This window comes from Chamaea fasciata, unplaced genomic scaffold, assembly GCF_029207755.1.
Source record: "Chamaea fasciata isolate MVZ Bird 193981 ecotype frontalis unplaced genomic scaffold, bChaFas1.0.hap1 SCAF_1, whole genome shotgun sequence".
NCBI classification, from domain to species: domain Eukaryota; kingdom Metazoa; phylum Chordata; class Aves; order Passeriformes; family Sylviidae; genus Chamaea; species Chamaea fasciata.
In genome coordinates, this window is record NW_027094086.1 from 65,835,176 (window position 1) to 65,855,558 (window position 20,383).

A 20,383-nucleotide genomic window follows, 5' to 3' on the forward strand; every position below is an offset into this window, starting at 1 on the left:
GTTTTGCCTTTTTTAAATTTTTTTTTTAAAGTTACATTCAAAATGAGTATTCTGAGGAGAAAAAGAGCCCAGTTCAGTAGTGGTTTGGTTTTTTGTTGTGTTAATTGCAGCATTAATACTGTACCCCTGGAGTTGCAGTAGAGACTGGCAAAGATCCTTAAAAATGTTGTGAGACTAAGTGGGTGTATGATTGCATATTTGTAAACGCCACTAGTGTTTGTTCATCTGTTTCTTTAGTTTGCTGGGAAATCTAATGAAATACAACTGATATATGTAGCTATTTAAATAATACAATTTAATATTAAATGCACGTTTGTTTCTTTTCCAAAAAAATCTTTTCTAGGCACTTATTCTTTCTGCAGTTGAAGACTGATATTGCAGAAGGAAGGTAATTAAAAGAATCTTAAATTTCTCTATAATTCTTTTTAAAATAAAATCAAAAAGCTTTTCACCTGAGGGTATTGTTGCTGTAAAATTATCCCAATTATCCCATAAAAATGCTTTGTGAAACAGTGCTTTAAAGGAAAATCACATTGCTAGGAAATGTTACAAATTTTCTCAGAGCTGACTTATCAAGAACAGTTTAGAAGTCTGTTGTGAATGAGCTGTAGGAGATGCTGTGTGTCAACAGGAACGACATCAGCCACAGTGATATTTAGGCCGGGCTTGGTGTGCCAGTCATGGAATTCCAAACCTGGGCATCCACTACCTAATGCAGTAATCAGGAGTAGCAACGGGCAGTTCATGCTATCAATTTCTCCTGATTTCAGGGTTATATTACCTATATGGTGGGCATATACCCAGTGGTTTATTTCTGTGTGTTTGTACATTAAAAAAAAAGTAAAAAGGCAAACATGGTTCGAGTATTTGCTGCCAAATGTCAGTTGCCTATAGGTGTTGGCTTTTTTCTTTATAGAGTCAGTTTTGGTCATAAAATCAGAGCTGTCTTTGTGCTTGGCATTTGGGTAATTTTAGTGTTTGTGTCTAGTTTTAAATACACCAGAGTGCAGCTGTTAAATTAATGTCCAGAGCCCCATAAAAATCTCTTCTCCTTTTTGTTTCCTGAATAAGCACCCAGCAAGAATTTGAGCATGTCCTTTTCCTATTAGTTACTTCTGTTCACCTAAAGGTTTAATATCCAGTTGTACTGTGCTTTAACAATCAAACTCAGTAAGAAAATATCGGATATTCTTTGAAGATGAATTAGTCTTTGCATACCGAACTAATTGTGAGACACTTTCAATAAGATATACATACAGCCTATGTTTAAATAAAATTATTTCCTCTCCTTTCCAGGTTGTCATGCCCCATTAATTCTGCTGTTGTCCTGGCGTCATATGCAGTACAATGTAAGTAATAACCAACCATTATTTTGTTAATAAATCTATTTGACCAACTACTTTCTTGGCTGTTTGGCACTGAAAAGTCAAGAGAGATTTCTTTCCTTATCTATTTGTGCAGAATATTCAGTATGCAGGTACAGGTTATTAAAGCAGCCTCCAGAGACAGTCTAAAAAGAAAAATACTTTTTAGGCCTGTCAAAAAAAAAGAGTTGATACAAGAATAATGTTGCTATTTATGTGTGCTTCTGACTGCTGACAAAAAAGTCAGGTTTGCTTTGTCAGGGGAAACAAAACCATGAAACTTACTATGTGTTACAATAGCTAAGGGAAAGCATTCCAAGGAAATAAGTGGTCATCTAGAGAACAGATAAGAGGAAGGTAAACTCATGATTAAGAAACTACAGTGTTCTTACACAATGTTTGTTTCATGGAATTTGGTTTGTTAGTCATGTAAAACTGGCCCACTGCAATACATTTAAGGCGACTCTACATATAAGAACTTGCATCCTTCTCATCTGCCCTCAACTGGCAAAAAAAAATTCAAATGATGATACTAGAAAAACGTCTTCTGTAGGAAAACCAAATTGGAGTCTGACAAGCATCCTCAACAGATAGTGAAAAACAGCTGGAGGAAGATCTTTCTCATTAAACAAATAAAGAAAAAAAAAAAAAAACAGGTTAAGGGTTTAGTGGAGTTTGCATACTTGTTAAAATAGTCAGGGGAAAGTATGCAAGAATAGTTGTGTAATTATTTGGCTGAATCTCATTTCTTTTATGGAAAGGCTAACAAGGCCCACAGAAACAATTGAGGTAATTTTTGTTTGAAATAAGAACCAAGCTAAAATAAAGTGTGGTCTTCAAAGAAGAATGTGATAAACTCTTAATATGTATTCAAACCCTAAGAGTCTATAAAATGTTTGCTTTTTTTTTTTAAGCATGTCATATGTTGCACCCTTTTATAAAATGAAACTGTAATCAGATTCAAGCTTCAGTAAGAACAATTGAAATTTTCCATAGTATGTGGCAGTCCCAGTTTTGGAGCCAAATGTAATGAATCCTGCTCTGGTGTTTCTGAGGCCCAGTAAGGGCACTTGAAACACTTTGCACCATTGGGATTGCTAAATGAACTATTAGTGATCCAATTGTGCTAAAGTTCAAGAATGAAGAATGCAAAGGTTTTATCACAAAGTGAAATTAATCATGCCATATCTAGTGTACCCCAAATCCCAAAGTTGTTCCTGTTTCCCCTTCAGTTTTATGACTATTCCATTTTTAGTGCTTAGGCTATTAATACCTATTAATACCTATTATACCTATTAATGCAGTTATCTGTACTAAAGGAGAATGACAGTGAAGATTGTCAAAGGGTGCTAGAGTGTTTTGGTAGGTGTTTTTCATAGTAGAGTCTGAATTTCCCATTGAACTGTTTACCTGTTTTTTCTAACAGTGATAGAAAGTCTCATAGTGCTGCTTTTACCAAGTGATGGGGATTTTTTTTGTTTATTTTTCTTTTTTAATTAAAAAAACCAAAGCACAAAAAACCCCAAACCCAAAAGTAACCTTATTTTCCTATCTGATTTCCTTTCTGTTGCTGTGATACTTTCTGTTTTGTTGTGTAATACTGATATTTATTCTCTGCCTTGGTGAGGAATGAAATGTTTAATAAAAAGATATATTCCCTTCAGGTGGGTTTTTTTTTTGCTTTTACCTGAAGATGATTGCATAGGGAAGACATTTTTGAAATCAAGAGTTTTAGTCTCCTTACTGAGTCATGTTTGCTGTGATTCCTGTCAATTGAAATTGTTTTTAGTGGTTTTCTATTAGTGTTTTAATTTCTAATCATACTTAATAACAAGAGCTGAAGTTCTTGGTATGAAAAATCCATTGTCTGAGGTTGCCATTAATCAGTTCTACCTGAGCTATATACTGCCACTTCTTGGCTGCTCTCTCCTTCTGTAGCTTCCCTTGTATGCAGAAGGGGAAATCCTGTTATCTGACAACCTTGTGGGTTGTTTATTTAAAAGGTGTAGCAGTTTTTGCTGATGGGAGGGCTGAAGCAGATCTCTTTCATGGTGTATGGAGTCTGGTGTTTGATATTTCTGCACTTGCTTCTTAACTGAAGTTTTTCAATGTGCTGGTTGTATGGTTGGCCTTCAGAGGCTTTGTCTGAATTTTGCAACGGGCTAGTTTTTGGTGGTATCTGCTGTGCTGCCGGGATGCTGTAGTGCCCTTTGTGCAGGTATTTGTTTCTGAAATAAAGCTCTGACGCATCCCTCTGCCCTGCTGCAGCACACCCTGCACTGCCTGGTGGGGCTGAGTTACAGGGGAATGAAAGTGGGTGTGAATCCTGTGTCTGAACAACATGTGACTGAACCTGATTATGAGCATAGTTCAGACACTTCAAGAATAAGTTGTTAGTGTATTATCAGGAATGTTCTTTGTGACAAAACAGTTGGTGGATTTTGAATTTTTTTTTTTTAAGAACTTGTTAAGGTGCATTTCAAATAATTTTGTCATTGTGAAGTTAGAAGGATAGACTCACACTGAAAAATCTTAATGATAAATTGTGTTTTTAGTAGTGTGAAATGGGAATGTTGTACCATCTATTAAACTAAATAAGGAAACCTATACAGTACGACTTTTTTTTAATTTAAAATGTCACAAAACTGATTTAACAACGCTTGTTTTCCATCACTTCATGTTGCAAATTGCCATTTCCAGGCCATTGTTTAAATGTCCAGTTACTAGTATGTAAGAAATCCCATGGGTTTTGTGAGAATATGCTCTTATGTTAATAAACCCATTGCTGGCTTGGGACTTGAATCTGAAGCAGAGCAATAAAGCCAGCAAAGATATTATGAATGCTTCTAAGCTTATTTTTTTCTGAGCACCAGTTGCTCTTTTCTCCTGTGGTACTGCTCCTCTCAGCCCTGCTTTGAGAACCAGGAATCATCTCTAGCACACTGTTGTCTGTCTTTGGGACTTTGTTCAGAAAGAGGTTGCTAGGGATTCAAATGGACTTAAACCTCCTCTAAGGAAAGAAGGCTGGTATGATGAGGAGTCAAAAAAAGCTGAACTTAGTGTGAAAGTCTCTCAGGAACTGGGAATAAGAGGGTTAGAATTTTGGGAATGTCAGAAGATTGATATCCCAGAGGTAGAGATGGGCTGTAAGACTTAGAGAAACATCCACAGCAGCTCCAGAGTGAGGACTGACTCCTTCTTCTAACTTGCCTTCATTTTCCCTTACTTTATAGAAATTAGATTGACTCCTCAGACTTCCTAGTTTATGGCGACCTCTCTTTTCATGGTTAGCATTTGGGGATTTTTCTGTGTGTGCTCCCCATCCATGCTTTCTTGAAGTGAAATAGTGCTCAGAAGGACATCTCATGTAAGCTGAGAGATTTGCTTACAGATTAGCCAGGCTTCTGCTTCTTTTCAGGGCATCTTTAACCCTTGTGCCTTAGAATCAAAATCAGACTGGATTAATAGAGAGAACTTTGGGCTGAATTTCCTAGATATGGTTGGGTAGTCTGAGGATTGTGTACATGTCACATCTGTTCTTCTGAAGCCTGCATCAGTGCTGTTCAGAGGTACCTTTTATCACATCTTACAGTACCTGTCATCAGCAGTGGTGATGTGTGATGGTGATGAAGCTCCCAATACAAGAATCAACTTGGAAATATCTATTGAAATACATTCCCATTTCCTTCCATATGGTTCACTGAATTCTAGATTGCTGCTCCTGAGCTTGCTAGCATCTCTGTACAACAGATCTTCTAAGTGTGTCCTGATTTTATACAGCAACTTTATAGCTCTTTTGGGCTGGTTTTCCTTAATTATATTTTACAGTTGTGTTAGTCAATACAGAGGCCACTTCAGGAGATCATTCCTTCAAGTATTGTTTATGTGATGGTATCGCATTAAGCCACAAATAATTTTTTGAACTAAAGCACTTCAAAACAAGGTACAATCTCCAGAGTGGAGAACCCCAGACTGGGATACTGGCCAGTGCTGTAGCTGAAGGAGTTGACTTTCTGCAGTGTCTCATAGACGTGATACTGTTCTTCTGTGTTTTAAGTTGGATGAACCTATTAAATATTTTTGTGTAATGTAACTGAAAAGGGAGAAAGAAAAATTTCCCAAGGTCAAGGTCCATGTAATACAGTATTATACTCATGGTAACAGCCTTGAGTTGTGCCAGGGAAGGTTTAGGTTCTGTATTAGGAAAAATTTCTTCACCAAAAGGATTGTCAGGCTTTGGAAGAGGCTGTCCAGGGAAGTGGTTGAGTCATCATCCCAGAAGCTATTTAAAAATTTGTAGATGCGGCATGGAGATAGATGGTTTAGTGGCGGACTTGGCAGTGCTGGGTTAAGGGTTGGGCTTAATGATCTTGGAGCTCTTGTCCAAACTAAATGACTTTGTGATTCTGAGATGAGTAATGGTGAATGCTAAGAAACAACATATATGGCAGAGGATCAGATGCATTAGTTTGGCAAAGTGTCACAATGTTGTGGGAGTACTGATAGCTATTGCTTTAAGTCTTTTATCACAATACTTTCTCAAAATGAATACTCTTTGTAGTTTGGATTATACTTTGCTTTTCTCAATAGTTTTTTGATTGTGTCTGTATGGTTTCTGAAGCACATGTTGTATTTGAGATGCAGAAACAGCAACTCAGTATAATTTATAGCTTTTAATTTGTTTCTTCCTTTTCCTTGGGACTATTTTTTGTGTTGTTTAACTGTGTCTGGGTTTTGAGCTGCTGATTTTTATTTTTTAGTTCTTTTAATAAAAGGCATTACAATGACTGGCTCATATTTCATTCTGGAGTGGTAAATAACTTGGAGACTACCATTGTGCATGCACAGTTTTCTTTTTTTTTTCCTCTACAAATGTTCCTTTGTTTTTATTAATGCCTAATTTCTCATTCTGTCTCACCACAAAATGGCCAGCTGTTGTAAGTGGTCATAAGCAGCTATTTACAGTCATGCCTAGGCTGAACATTTTGTAAGGGCTCTTGAGTGTGAAGCATTATTTCCTTTTACAAAACAAGTTAGTTCTAACTCGCATGATAGCTAGTTCTACTTGTCCTGTAGGAACATCACAATTACTTAGGGTCTGAGTGGGTTAGTGTTCATGTTCCTTATTTGGATACAGGTTCCGCTTGTTTGAAACAACTTCCCTTCTCTCAACATTCACTTCTAAGGGTTTTGGTCCTTTTAGGAATTTCTCTCTGAAAACCATTTTCAACATGGTGTCATTTTGCTCATTCTAATGTATCATTTTAGTCTGTCCTTAATAAATGTCTACATTTTTCTGTTGGTTCTTTGAAACTGAATTCTGCTATAGCAGATTGTTTTCTGATTCCAGAAACTTTTTAATACTTGAATAATTTGTAGTTACCGTTGAGAAACAGTCTATGCTAGGAAGTTAATCTTTTTTCTGTTCTCATTTCATGCCAAGAAGCAATCACTTAATTTCTAAACTGATTAAACTGTATAGATTAAGTATCTTTTCTTTTTGTACCTCGGTGTTCATATGAAGATAAATTAATCATTAGCCTTTAATACTACATTTTACCCTCTTCTTAGGAATGTGAGTCATTATTGCTCCCCTGATTTGGAGGCCAGTCATGTGATCCTAACTATGTTTTAATCCTGGACTGCATTTTTATACCTGAGGATTTTTACAATTTATATGCAAGACTCCTTCTGTGGTTTGTTAATTTTATTCCCCTGAAAACCTGGTCTTTATATGTAGTTATCCTTTTTTTTAAAACCGTCAACTCAATTCACTTTTGTGCTTATTCATGTGAGCTGAAATATTAAAATTGAAAAAAAAATACAAATTCAGTATGAAACTGCTTAATTCTTTTCTGGTGTACTTATCAGGTCTAGAAAGTTGATATTAAACCAGTTTCTAAAGACTAGCTTCTGTAGGCATTCCTTTGGGTCAATTTCTCCATATGATCTATAGCTGATTTCTCATCATGGTTAGCCAATGAGCCATTCATACATTTCCCTTCTTATACCTGAAGTTACTTGAAATGCCCATGTACTGAAATAGGTTCTGGTGCTATTACTTTGTATGCAATTTATTATTATTATTATTATTATTATTATTATTATTATTATTATTATTATTATTATTATTATTATTATTATTATTATTATTTACAAGCTAAGTCTGTAGAATTGGAGAACGAGGTCATCTGCACCTTGAAGGGTATCTGATATCTTTTGAAAAAAGTATGAAGAATGTATGGCTTGTTTAGGCTTTGATAAGGCAGATCCTATGCTCTGTAAACATACATCTCAAGACTTGTGATTCAAGCACTCACAAGCTCTTATTTTATTGGAAGTTTGTGGAACTAGTGTTTTGGCATGTCAGCATGGCTACTTGGCTATTGAACTCTTCTTTTACTAGGAATTAAAAAATAAATACCCTCTTTTTTACTGAATATGGCCTTCTAAATGAATGGTCCATCACATTCTTTTCTTTAAAGCTTTTCATATAACAACATAGCATGTAGCATATATATATATATATATATATATATATATATATATATATATACACACATGACATAAAGCTTTTCATATAGCTTTAAAATATGTAGTAGTTTGAAGGCAAAACAAATGAGAGGCTCCAAGTCAGAGATACAATTTAATAGGAAAAAAGGAAAGAAAGTAAAATAAAATAGATGCAATAATACAAAAGACCACTGACAGAGTCAGAATACAACCTGAGCAGGGTGATGGAAGCAGTCCAGATGAGGTGGTCTTCCTGAAGCAGTGATCCTGTAGAAAGGTCTGGTAGCTCGGGTCCTCTGGGAATCCAGTGGGTAAGCGCCCCTCTGGTGTTCAGAGTCTCAGCTTATATCCAGGCTGGAATGCTTGGTTTCTCCCTCTGGGCGGAGCATCCCACAATGGGATGGTGAGTCATGTGATAAGGCCTGATGGGCCCATTAACAGGAGGTAGTCCAGGAGGGGGTTATCTGTCAGCTGTGTAGCAAAGGTGCTGATGGGCCCATTAACAGAAGATAAGCCAGAGTGGAGGCGGCAGGGAGCACTGCCTCACCTGGTTTCAACAGTTCTTGAAGATGGTGATAGAATATACTTCAACCCAGGACAAAATACAATGTTCTGATATTCAAATATCAGGGGTTTGTTTGTTTGTTTTTTGACTCATCCTTGGTTCCACTTTCTCTCACTTTGCTCTATATTGTTTTCCAGCCATAATAAATCAAAGAGCAACAGTGATCTAGAATGAAGAAAGGTTAAAATACTATTTTTATACTCTATCTTCATTGAGTTATATCTGCTGACTCATGATCAGAGAAGCAACTCTGTCAGGAGAAACTCAGATTAGAAATAGGTCTTTAATATTTCCTTCTGGAGAAATCCAGTAAAGAGACAGAAGCATCATGGGTTATTATTCTTGCCGGTGCCTTGATATGTCCTAACTATTTTTCCTGCTTGGATAATTAAATCTTACACAAGATCATTAGTCTTGTAAGATGTTTCTCTCCTACTGTAACAGCTGGCTAGGGAGTTGGAGAAGCTAAATTGCTCCCCTTGTTGGCATGGCCTTGGGTAGCTAGTAGCAAGAGGGGAAAAAAACCTGAGTAGCCTATTTAGAAGGTTAGAAAGAAGACTCTGCCTCATAGTGTAGGAAGGAATAACAGTTGTCCCCCTTAGAGAAGGAAAAATTACAGTAAAAATATCTTTTCCTATTGCAAAGAAAACTGAAGTAGAAAGCTACGTTATCTTATACCTGGCAATCTGGTCTTTTCCCATTGGCAAGATTGGAATTCAAACTGCCAGCAACAAACCTTAAAGATGTAGATTGTTTCGTAGAAAAGATGGGTTGTCTTAATGACTAGTAAAAGAAAGGGTCCTCAATTAACTACTGTAATTGTGAAATTGTGGGTTTTATTTTACACTAAGTTATAAGCATACTACTTAGTTCTAAAAGTTCCAAATTTTTGCTTCTGTTGCCTTAGACTTAGCATTGGCTGACTTGGACTTTTGTCAATATATAGCTATTTCTAAAAATAATTTCAGTTTCTTATGATAATTCTGCATCTTCTGTCTTGGTTGGTTCGGGGTTTATTTGTTTTGGTTTGTTTTTTCTCATTCTTGTTTCTTGTTCTTCAGATAAATTTTACGGTAATATTCAAATATGTGTTTTGGCTCTCATGCTAAATATTTAGTCCTTTGTCTACCATTTGCTAATTTAAAGTTTAGGCTACCTTTAAAAAGAAAGAACTAAGTAAGTAAGACCATCTGCATTCAAAGTAAATTAGTTACTCTTTATCATTCATTTTTTTATTTAAATATTTCTCTTGATGCTGACAATTGGTGTGCAACTGTATTAGCTTTTGACTGCATTTCCCTGGGAATTGTCTTGTGTCATTGTGGTTTCATTTTCTGGGCCATATAGATCATGCAGTTTGAATATATATAAATGCTAATATTAGTTATCCCCTGCTCTAAGTGACAGATCTTGTTGAAGACTTCTAATATGTTCTAGTCAAGTAAACGTGTCAAATTGATTTCATTTGCCATCTCTTACTGAAGCAATTTGGTGTTCTCTGATGTTGCAGTACTGCACGTCTGTGTTGGCATGGCACATGACGTATGTCTGGTGCTGTTAGAGCTTGTGATGCAAAAGTGAGGCCACATAAGTAACTAAATAAAGTACTGAGTCATTCAGTGCCTGAGATTATAGCTGTGGTAAGTGTATTTTGAAAAAGCTCTTACCTCACTGAGGTCATACAGTTCCCTATGTTCAACGCTTCTCATCTGCTGGGAAATAACTGATAATTTCTGCATTTTCCCATATGTGTATGTGTTTTAATGAGAAGGAATTTCTTCTAAACAAAAATCCAATTAACTATGAAAACTTTGTATTTGTGTTTCTTGTTTCTTAACAGCACAACTTGGAGACTATAATGCTTCAGTACATTGTTCAGGATATCTTTCAAATTACAACTTTATACCGGAGCAGAACAAAGATTTTCTTACCAAAGTCGAAACGCTACATGAGCAGCACAGGTAATGTGAACTTTTAGTTCTCTCTTGCCTCTTGAGCTTTTAAAGAAAAAAAGATGTCAAAAGGAAGACTCAAGCTCTTAGTAGTTTCATTACAACAGCCAGTTGTATTTCATGTAGCCTCTGTTAAAAGAAATACTTGGGTTTATCATAGAGGTGCTAGATTAATTATTTTCAGAGTATGATGCTAATGTGTTGAAACATTTAAATAAATTTCTAGTTATAACTTCTAGTAGGTTAATTAGCTTTAAACATTATTAAAGACAACAATCTAGAACATTTATTAGATATTTGAGAGGTTTGCTGCATGAAGGACATTTGATAATTTTTCAAATTCTATAGATTTTTTTTGTTTATAGAAGGAAAAAACTCGAAGAAATGCCACAACCATAAAACACTTCAATTAACTTTGTGCTTTCATTCCCCTCTCCTGAGTGTAATACAAAGGCTGCAACAGATTATTCCAGTCAGTGCGCTGCTAATTATTTTTTCTGACCCTGCTGATTTGTCTCTTGTAAGACTGCAGCTTTGGAATTAGTGGTGTTGATCAGATACTTGCAAGCTGAATGCAAATATACCAATCTAAAATTGTCTGTGAGCAAATGAAATCCAAATCTCTGTAGACTTGTTTTCTCTGCCTGTATCTTAACTGCAGCAGAGCTAATTCCCCGCTCTCTTAGTTTCTTTGATTTATACCCTGAAATATTTCCATTTTCATCTCTTCTTAATGTCCCTCAGCTGTTTCCTTCTCATCTTTCAATACTCCTACTTTTCCATCTAGTTTCTTTACTGCTAGTGGGTGTGGTGAGTAGTTCTGAACTTCACATATGCTCCCTAGCCATCCAGAACAGGCATTGTCATTTATGGGGCAAAAGGAGATAACCACTGAATTCTTAACTCCAACTCTTTGTTGGAGATGCTAATCTGGACCGCTTTCTGAACAGTTCATGTTCAGGCGCACAGTAGCGGATGTCTCTACTCCTTCCAAATTAATTTGCAGTTTCCAGTAGGCTCAGTAGCTTTTTGTGGTGGACTTTTAGAACAGAAATTAATAAATCTGCATGTCTTTAGGAAGCAGTCATCTTGGAGACCAGTGAGGGAAGTTTCTGAAGAGTCTTGGAGTGGCAGGGTTGAGCTCATGTATTTGGTGCTGTGCTAGCTAGAGATATAGAACTGGTTATGTTCTGCAGAGAGAAGATGAGAAGTTAGCATTGGTCCAGACTAAGGTGTGCTGGGGTCTGTTGGAAAGACTTCTTACTTCTCTGGGTCCTTTCAGTGATATCAATGCTTTCACTGAGTATCTTTGGTGGGGTGAAGCCTTGATGGTTGAGAAGTTTAACTTCTGTGTTGGAATTAACAGAGATGTTGGTAATTGAAGGTCTGAATAAAAATACTGAAATTGGACTGAAAAAAAGTTTCTTTGTTGTTTTAACACCTCTTTTGAAGCTTAGCTCTTAAGGCCAGTTTACTTCAGAGTGCAAGGAGAGTCAGACAATTTATTGTTTCTCCTGGCAGTATTTCTTGCATACTCCTTTGGCATTTGTAGAGAATACTTATGTCTTGGACATGAATTTGACTAGATCAGTGCCAAGAACATACTTGAATACAAGAATGGTTCTGGTGTTCACCAGAGCTGCTGGAAAGATGGAAAGGAAGAATTTTTTTTTGTTTTACCCTTTGAGAGAACATTGTTTCTTTGGAATGAGATTTCTGCTAATCTGGTATAAAAAATATTGCTATAAACCATATAGGTTATCTGTAAATTATCATAGCTTTGAAACTGCTATTCTTAGATTACAGGGTTTCAAAGCCAACCCTATGAACATCTAGCCTTTTTTCAGTCCTTAGTGTCTATCCTTTGGGAAACTTTCACAAAGGAAAATAAAAAGGCTTGAATTGCTGAAATACAGACTTGAGAAGTTATGTCTTTTGTTATGTGTTGTAACTCAGTGCAAGGGTTTTGTTACCTAGATTTTATGTTAATTTGCAAAATCCGAGGAAGTATTTCCTGAACAAGTCCACGTCACACTGTTCAATGGACAGTATGTAGCTGTTAAGAAAGCAGCTATTGTCATATTGAACTGGTGTAGCTTCAGAAATTTTCCTTCTGTCTTCATCCCTAAATCCATAGGGGAAGTTTTCTGTATGTAGTTGGTTCTAACATGGTTTTCCTGCTGTGTTTTGCTTAGTTACAGAAGGAGTCTGAGATCTTATGGTGTAAATATTCTCCAAATTGGTAAGGTTTTCATAGTGCTTGTTAGATCCAACCATCAGTTTGAAGAGAAGGATGCATTTGAAACTAAATAGGATGCTTGTATTCCAGATGAGGTTCGCTAGTCCTTGGGTATCAACACCTATAAAAATTGAAACATCAAGACCAGCTTCCTCTTGCCTGTTTATCTCACTGAATAATTACCATCTGCTTCGGGACCTGAAGGTTTAATTTCACCTCTGATTAAGTAGGAGGGTGTAACAACAACGAGTAAAAAAACTAAGTCTGTGCTGAGATCCTTGTTGGTTACTTTCAAAACACAAGGCATGACTGGTCTGGTGAAGATGGAGTATACAAACTGAGAATTAAAATTTACAGGCATATCTTGTTAGTGTGCAGCAGACCTTCTGAACAAAGTACTTGATCAAATTATTTAAAATGACAGTAATGTACTCTTGTAAACATATTCAGCACCCTTTTCACAGAATCACAGAATGCGTAGGTTGGAAGAGACCTTCAAGATCATCGAGTCCAACCCAGCCCTAACACCTCAACTAGATCATGGCATTGAGTGCCACATCCAGTCTTCCTTTAAACACGTCTAGGGATGGTGGTTCTACCACCTCCCCGGGCAGACTATTCCGGTATTTAAACATTCTTTCCATGAAGATTTTGTATAACAGGATGGCCATTTCACATTGGTTTACTTCTGAAATTTTCTGACACAGTGAAAGAGATAAGGTCAACTAAAGTTTTTCAGAATCAAGGTGACAGTAGCGTACATGTTGATCTGAGAAATCAGTTCAGGATTGTGACAAACAGCACTTTTTTTTCATCTTTGCTCTCTTTTTTCCTGATATAATGACATCCTCAAGCCACATTGGCCATGGCTTTCCAGTTCAAAGTAGCTTTCAATTCTGCAGCATGATGTAATATTTCCTAGAGTGGCTGTTTTAGGGCATTATATTTTGATGGCTTTGCATTTAAAAGGAGAGATATTAATTGGAAGTAATAGATGCTGGCTTTCTTAACATAATTCAATGTTATGTCAGCTTTTTTGCAGGTTGTACCGAAACTGTATTTGATTAATGTAATTTTATGCATGTTGTTTTGGAAGCTCACCTGGCAAAGAGTTGTTTTTACCTGTACTTATAGAAGCTTTCTCGAAGACAAGAAGGTCAAATGCTTGTATGTCTTAGCTGCAGGAGAAAAAAAATATTTTAGGGCTTACAGATTTTAGGTAAACCTGGATGGCTTTTCCTTGGTGAGTTTCATAATTTTAACATCTAATCTGTTCTCTCCACTTTATTTATTCATGCTTCTCATCTTTTTTCTAAGTGACTTCTTTCTGAGAGACTATGAAATATACAATATTTACAGATACAGCTTCTTACTAAAAAGTAAGATTTTTAAGGGGAATTGTTTCCTCATCCCTTTGAACATAACAGATAACAATTTTTTTTTTTCTAAAAAGAGCTGGTCCAGAATGGCTAAGGTAATAATATCATGTATAACTCACTCAGGTTTTTGAGAGTACTTTAGCAGGGCCTTCACCAGTAAAGAAAACATGTCACTTCTTAATGTGGGGTTATTTCTCAGGCACTGGACTTTCACATTCTTCGGGTTTTATGCATTTGGAATAAATATGATATAATGTCTTTTTTTTTTTTTTTTTTTTTTTTTTTTTTTTTTTTTTTTTACTTGCCTGTGGTTCATATTTATTATTTTTTCCCTTCTTTTAGTGGCCTCAAGCAATCTGAAGCAGAGTCCTGCTATATAAATATAGCAAGAACACTTGAATTCTATGGAGTGGAATTGCACAGTGGTAGAGTATGTTTACATTGTAATTTTTCCCTTGGAAAAAAAATCTGTATACTTTTTAAAACATTAATTAATAGCAGTAAAAAGGGTAATATTTAAGTACTGAGTTTATCAGGTGTTATTTTTAATTAGAGCTGGGTAATTTTTTAATAACTTACGTGTTACATAGGTGCTGGAATTTCAGCCAAATAAGCTAGAGCTCCTCAAAAGTGTAACAAAGTATTTTAAACTATTTAATGACTGCAATATATTTTACTTAATAATTTTACAAAGGTTTCTGACTGTCTTAGCATGAAAGAAAATGAATGCTTTGTTTAATACTATTAGTTGGCAGGTGTTTCAAGGGTTTATTTTCTCTGAATTTTTAGCACTGATTTCTTAAGTGTTAAGAATATAGAGGTTTTTCTTTTTCTTTAAATTCCTATATTCCCTGATTCCAGGCTAAATCTAAGAAGTATTTAACATCTTGAGAGATGACCACTAAAAATTTATTTGAAATCTTTCAGATACAGGGTATACATTTATAAGAAATATGTCCTACTATTTCATTGTCTACTGCTATTTAATTTTTTGACTACACTGTTCATCTGAAGTGAATCCCCAAAATGCTTATTTATTTGCATCCTACTGTGCAAGTTACCTTTTGTGCTTCTATGCAAGAGTAAATTGTTTTGGTATAATGCTTGTAGTGTAAAAACTGAAGGAAGCGTACTACAGATAATTGATTTCCAAGGTGAAGATGACGTCTAGTTTTCTTAACATTTTTTTGAGTTTTGTTAATAATCCTGACAAGGAAGGAATAGAATGAGTAATTTGCTTCCTTTCACATATTTTCTTCTTGTTTTTCTTTATGCTGCCACAAATAAGTGAGCGTTGCATTGGATTTCTAGGAATTCCTAAAGTACTTCTGTATAAAGCCACTGTAATGACATTAATATTAATGAAATGCAGTGTTCAAAAGGTTGATGCTTTTTTTTAAGAATGGAGAAAAGTAGAAAGGAAAGGAAATGATCTTATTAAATCTGACTTTGTATAGTCTGTTCATTGGGTCATCTGTCACCTTTCTACTTTATTGAAGAATCTCTTAGTGTTACACTTGAGATCACTATATGCACTTAACTTGATTGGATACTTGCCTTTTAACTTCTATTATAGCCTAGTATTTTGATAAGCCAGCTTGAGTGCTAAGACTTCCACTATGTGACAGTCTCTTAATATTAACGGGATGTTGTTTCTGAAAGCTCTTCCACTTTCCATTATCCTTCCTGAGCTGCAAGCCCCCGAACTGCATGCAGGATGTCAGTAGTGGTCATACCAGTACCAGGCAGTGAAGATATAGACTGGATTCAGACATTTTCAGCTAAATGAAATTTCACTGCAGACCATCTTGCTACTGTTTCAATTCCAAATAATAGTTTTATTGCAATTCAGTTTTTTTTAAGGATGAAATATTTGAAGTGATCTGGTTTTTTTAGCAGCTGAACTAGACATCTAGACATTTAGAAACTGCTAGGAAGGAAATAGAAAGCAAACCAGAAAATATAATGCCTTTCAAATTGAGTTTTGGTATCATTTGAATGTTGAGCTTCATTCTTCCTCTCCCTTCCTTATCTCAGAGTAAAAATGGAAAAAGAAAAGTACAGAGAAGGATAAAAATCATGAATGTTTTAAGGAAAAGCCTTCTGTAGCAGGTGAACAGCATGGAGAATGTTAATAGACAACATATTTTTTTTCTGTGGTAATAAAAGGTTTAAGGATCTTCAGGCTTAAGTAAAGGAACTTTCTCCATAAGGCTGCAGTTGAACTGTAAGCATTTCTTCTGATTTAATGCATGCCCATGGTGAAATAGCCATCAGGAGCAGTTACGCAGTCACTGGAGTCCATTGAACATGAAAGAAGCTTTCTAAACCAGGAAATCCTCTAGCTGTAAATGACCTGAAGCTGAGAAGGGGAGTTGTTAGTAGGGGTGTAGTTGGTTGTCTCTGAACTTTTCTAATTCCAAAACAGCAGTTGCAAGTCACTGTTTGGATTGAATGCTGTGAGGAAAACAAACCTCTCAGCCAGCACGAGGTTGGCCTTGCTCCTGCAGGCCTGTAAGAAGTTTGCAGTGAAGGTTTACAAGCTGCTTCTTCACAGAGGATGTGTCCTGCCCCTGCTTTGGCAGGGATGTTGACAGTGCCTCCTGATATCCTCTCCCCACTCAGTATTGCTTTTAAATCATCCTTCCAGTTTTGTCACATCCCAGTGCCTTGACCAGATTTAGCAGGGGCTAATTAAACTGTCTCTCTGTGAAAGATTTTATATCTGTGGATTTTGATGATCTTGTTCCTCTTAGCTTGTATATGGCAGAAGAACCAGATAACACCTGGCTTTTATACTCATGGCCCAAAGAAGCTGGTACTCCTGTACCAGTGGTTGAGAGTGGGATACTTTTGGATAATGTTTCTTGAAGAGCAGATGAATAGATAGCTTCCATTATTTTTTTGTTTGATGATACAAAGTTAAATATTTAACATAAGTGTGAGCTTTCTTTTTAGCAACTTGGTAAACATGCAACTTTAATCTGAGCTCAGTTTTCATCTGGAAAGACTCCTGCTTTTTCTTCTGATGAAAAATCTGAACTGCTAAAATATTAAAAAATACAATAGTGTTAGGAGACTCAGGAAAGTGAAGTCAATATCTTGGAACTGTATTGATATTTCTTGAATTCCTAATCTCCTTTTCACTCTGGACCGCTATCCTGCTTAATAATTAATCTGCTGTTAACTCATCATTCATTTTTACTCAGAGAGTGGAAGATAGGAAATTTGTTGAATCAATATGATTTCCATATCTACAGAAATCAAGATGGTAATTGTAAATTAAATCATATGTGAATCAGTACTTAACTAGCTAAATGCCTGGCATGATAATTTTTTATCTTTACAACGTCTACTCTCTCTTTGTGCTATTCCAGCATCTTGATTTTGTGTTTCTTAGGCTCAACACAAGAGAATTCATAATAACAAATAACAGGGGAGATTAGTGGTATGGGCTGGTGCAGAGGAGGGTGAGGAATGAACTTTGTTCTGACAAAGCTTCTTGAGAAAATAGAGTAGTTTAGCCTAATTAATCCCTATCAAGTGCTTTAGATAATCCTTTATTTCTGCTAAATCATGTCGATTTGCAGCTTTTACTTTTAAAGCTGCCTTTTTCTTCACAATATTGATTTTTAAAAGCAGGAACCTGGAGTAAGCTCCAAGTGCTAATAATACAATTTTCTACCCTGCTTTAGGTTGGCCATATCAGGGCAAAAATAGATAAACTATAGGCAGTTATTCTTCTGAATACCTCATTGTTCTTCTCAAGTATTAAAATACAAGGACGTCAGTTCTGGATTCCTGTATTATGCTTTGCAAATTGGGTTGGACTTCACTCATTCATGTGCCTGTATCACACTTATATTCAACTATTTTTAAAGGATTTATTGTACACTTTCCACAGTATTGTCAGGGCACATGCTACCTGTTCTATTTCCCTGTACCTTACTAACGTAAGGAAATTGGGATTGGACATGGAGGAAAGACATGTGTTAATTGAGCCCAGAGTACCATCTAGAGGAGCAGCTGTGCTATTGAAGTCTTTAAGAGAGTCTGTCCTTTAAAAACAGTCTGAATCTGCTTTTGAGTCAAACCTGGTATTTTAAACAATGGATTCTTCTTACATGCGGATTCATGTATGCATTTCGCTCTGTTTAGAAATCTCTTTAATAACACATTAGTGTGCATTGATCATAAGAAATGGGAAGCCAAGATTTGCAACTTCTTTAACATCTGTCTTGGTTTAGGCTCAAAATGATCATCCAGCATCCTCCTTTCTGCCTTTTTGGGGGTTTTTTTAACTCAAATGTTTGCTTATCTGGAAGAATGTGTTTTCACTTAAGTATCTCAATACCAAGAAAAGATTATAAATTTATGATTTTTTTTCCAATTGTATGTGTTAAGCTAATGCACAGCTTTTGGTTTGGTTAATAATGGATTTCATTTAGGGTATGAAATGTTCATGTACATGTGTATTTCTCCAACATATTCTCATATGCAAAATTGTGGTCACTTCCTGTACAGTCTTTCTTGGTAAGACCTTTTAAGAAAAAGTAAAGAATTATTCCTTCTCTCTTTTTAAACAGCATATAATCAAGCAATTTTTGTTCAGTTCCCAAAATTCTGTGACATTTACCTGACTAATCTTGGGAAGTACTTCAACATCTTTCCTGAAATTAATAAGGCTAGACTTGCAAACTTACTCTTGATTCAGACCTAAGGAACATCCAGGGTAGTAAGATGAACATGGCAATTTGTTTTAATGCATGAATAATATTTAGAATGTGTAATAGATAACATCAAAGGAAAGAGATGCGCAAAAATCAAAACTCAAAACTGTCATTGATTTTTTCCTCAAGTGTAGCAATTTAGGTATAGAAAGCGCGAAAATAAATTTGTTAGCAGATATATGTGAATGACACAAACTACATCTGTGTTCTTATGGTATTTTTCTTTTGCAGGATCTCCATAATCTAGATCTTATGATTGGGATTGCATCCAGTGGAATTGCTGTGTATAGAAAACTCATCTGTACAAGCTTCTATCCCTGGTAAATTCCTTTATTGTAAAGAAATACAGGAATTTCTTTCAGTTTTTTCTGTCCAGTTTTTTCAATCTTACTTCCATTTGCTTTCATATTTATTTCAAAGAAGCCTACCATTCATATATTTGTTCTTTATGCTGTATTGTGGTATTTCCATGTGCTTAGATAAAAAAGAAAACTTGCCTAGACTTTTAAATCATTAAGACTTTTGAAGTCCTTGCACTGTATGAAGTCTTGATCAAGTTAATTTACATACATGTAGGAGTACATGATTAGGAGGACCCTGTGGTCTTAGACATTTGCTGCTGTTATGACCAAGAATATGTCTCTTTAAAAACAAAATCAATCAGTATTTCTATTAAAGCTAAGCCCCTAATTCAGTCTGAATTAAGTTCAGTCTGAATCTTTTAACATGGCATTCAGCAAGAAGATACTTCTTGGAGCAGAAATGTAAAATGAGTTATTTGGAGTTTCAGATTTACAGGAGGTAGGATAATATAATTTAGACATTTTTAAATCTCATCAAGTATGGGTGTATAATATTAACAAGCAGGCAAGAGACCTTCACATTATTCGCTGATACATAAAACGTTAGAATGCATGATTGTGCTGTAGAAAATAACCTCTGCAAGGAAATAATGTGCACGAGAACTCTAATGTGAATGACATGAGAAGTTACATAAGCTATAATTTTTTAAAGTGCTTTTGGACTTTATTAGTTATACCATACTAAAAATTGTAACTTGAATTAGAAATTATATGGAGGTCGGGCATTTTCTTAAGGTTTTTGGATTGGATCACAAAAAACTTTTTTCCAGTCTTTCTTTTTTAGTAGAAGCATGAACTTGTTTTTTTATGCTTGATAAAACTATAGCTTTGTCATGTTACATGTGAGCTCTTTCTTGAATTTGTAATAATTTTTCTGGATAACTTTGTCAGTAAGATCGTACTGTGTTCTTAATCATGAAAGAAAAATGCATTCCAATGTGTTGTACTTGCTTTTTTGGCCCTTAATCATATTAAAAAAAGGCTCCCTAGCTCTATTCATTAAATACTAGTGTCATTACATCCTTTCATTTATGAACCCAACCAAACAAGTATTTCCTATAGAAAAGCAATAAAATCAGTTTCAGTTAAAATTCTAGGAGAAAATACACTGCACAGTCTCTGGATTTTTCTTTTTTTCTTTTTTTTTCTTTGCTGTGAGTTGCATTTCAACTCCCTGGGAGTTGAAATATAATAATAAGAAGAATAAGAATAATATTAATGCTCTCATACTGCAGCACAGTGAAAACTTGTATTTTTCCATTTCTAATGCACTTTGAAG

The 20,383-nt window shown here is 35.5% G+C and overlaps 1 protein-coding gene across 1 annotated transcript in view; it reads left to right on the forward strand.

The window, feature by feature from the left end:
• PTPN3 (protein tyrosine phosphatase non-receptor type 3) overlaps nucleotides 1-20,383 on the forward strand; it is a 127,513-nt gene that overhangs the window by 43,132 nt on the left and 63,998 nt on the right. Inside the window, exons 6-10 of the mRNA XM_066185292.1 lie at nucleotides 344-388; nucleotides 1,297-1,349; nucleotides 10,283-10,403; nucleotides 14,355-14,442; nucleotides 18,974-19,062. Coding sequence (XP_066041389.1) covers nucleotides 344-388; nucleotides 1,297-1,349; nucleotides 10,283-10,403; nucleotides 14,355-14,442; nucleotides 18,974-19,062 — 396 coding nt within the window. The remainder of the gene's footprint in view (nucleotides 1-343; nucleotides 389-1,296; nucleotides 1,350-10,282; nucleotides 10,404-14,354; nucleotides 14,443-18,973; nucleotides 19,063-20,383) is intronic.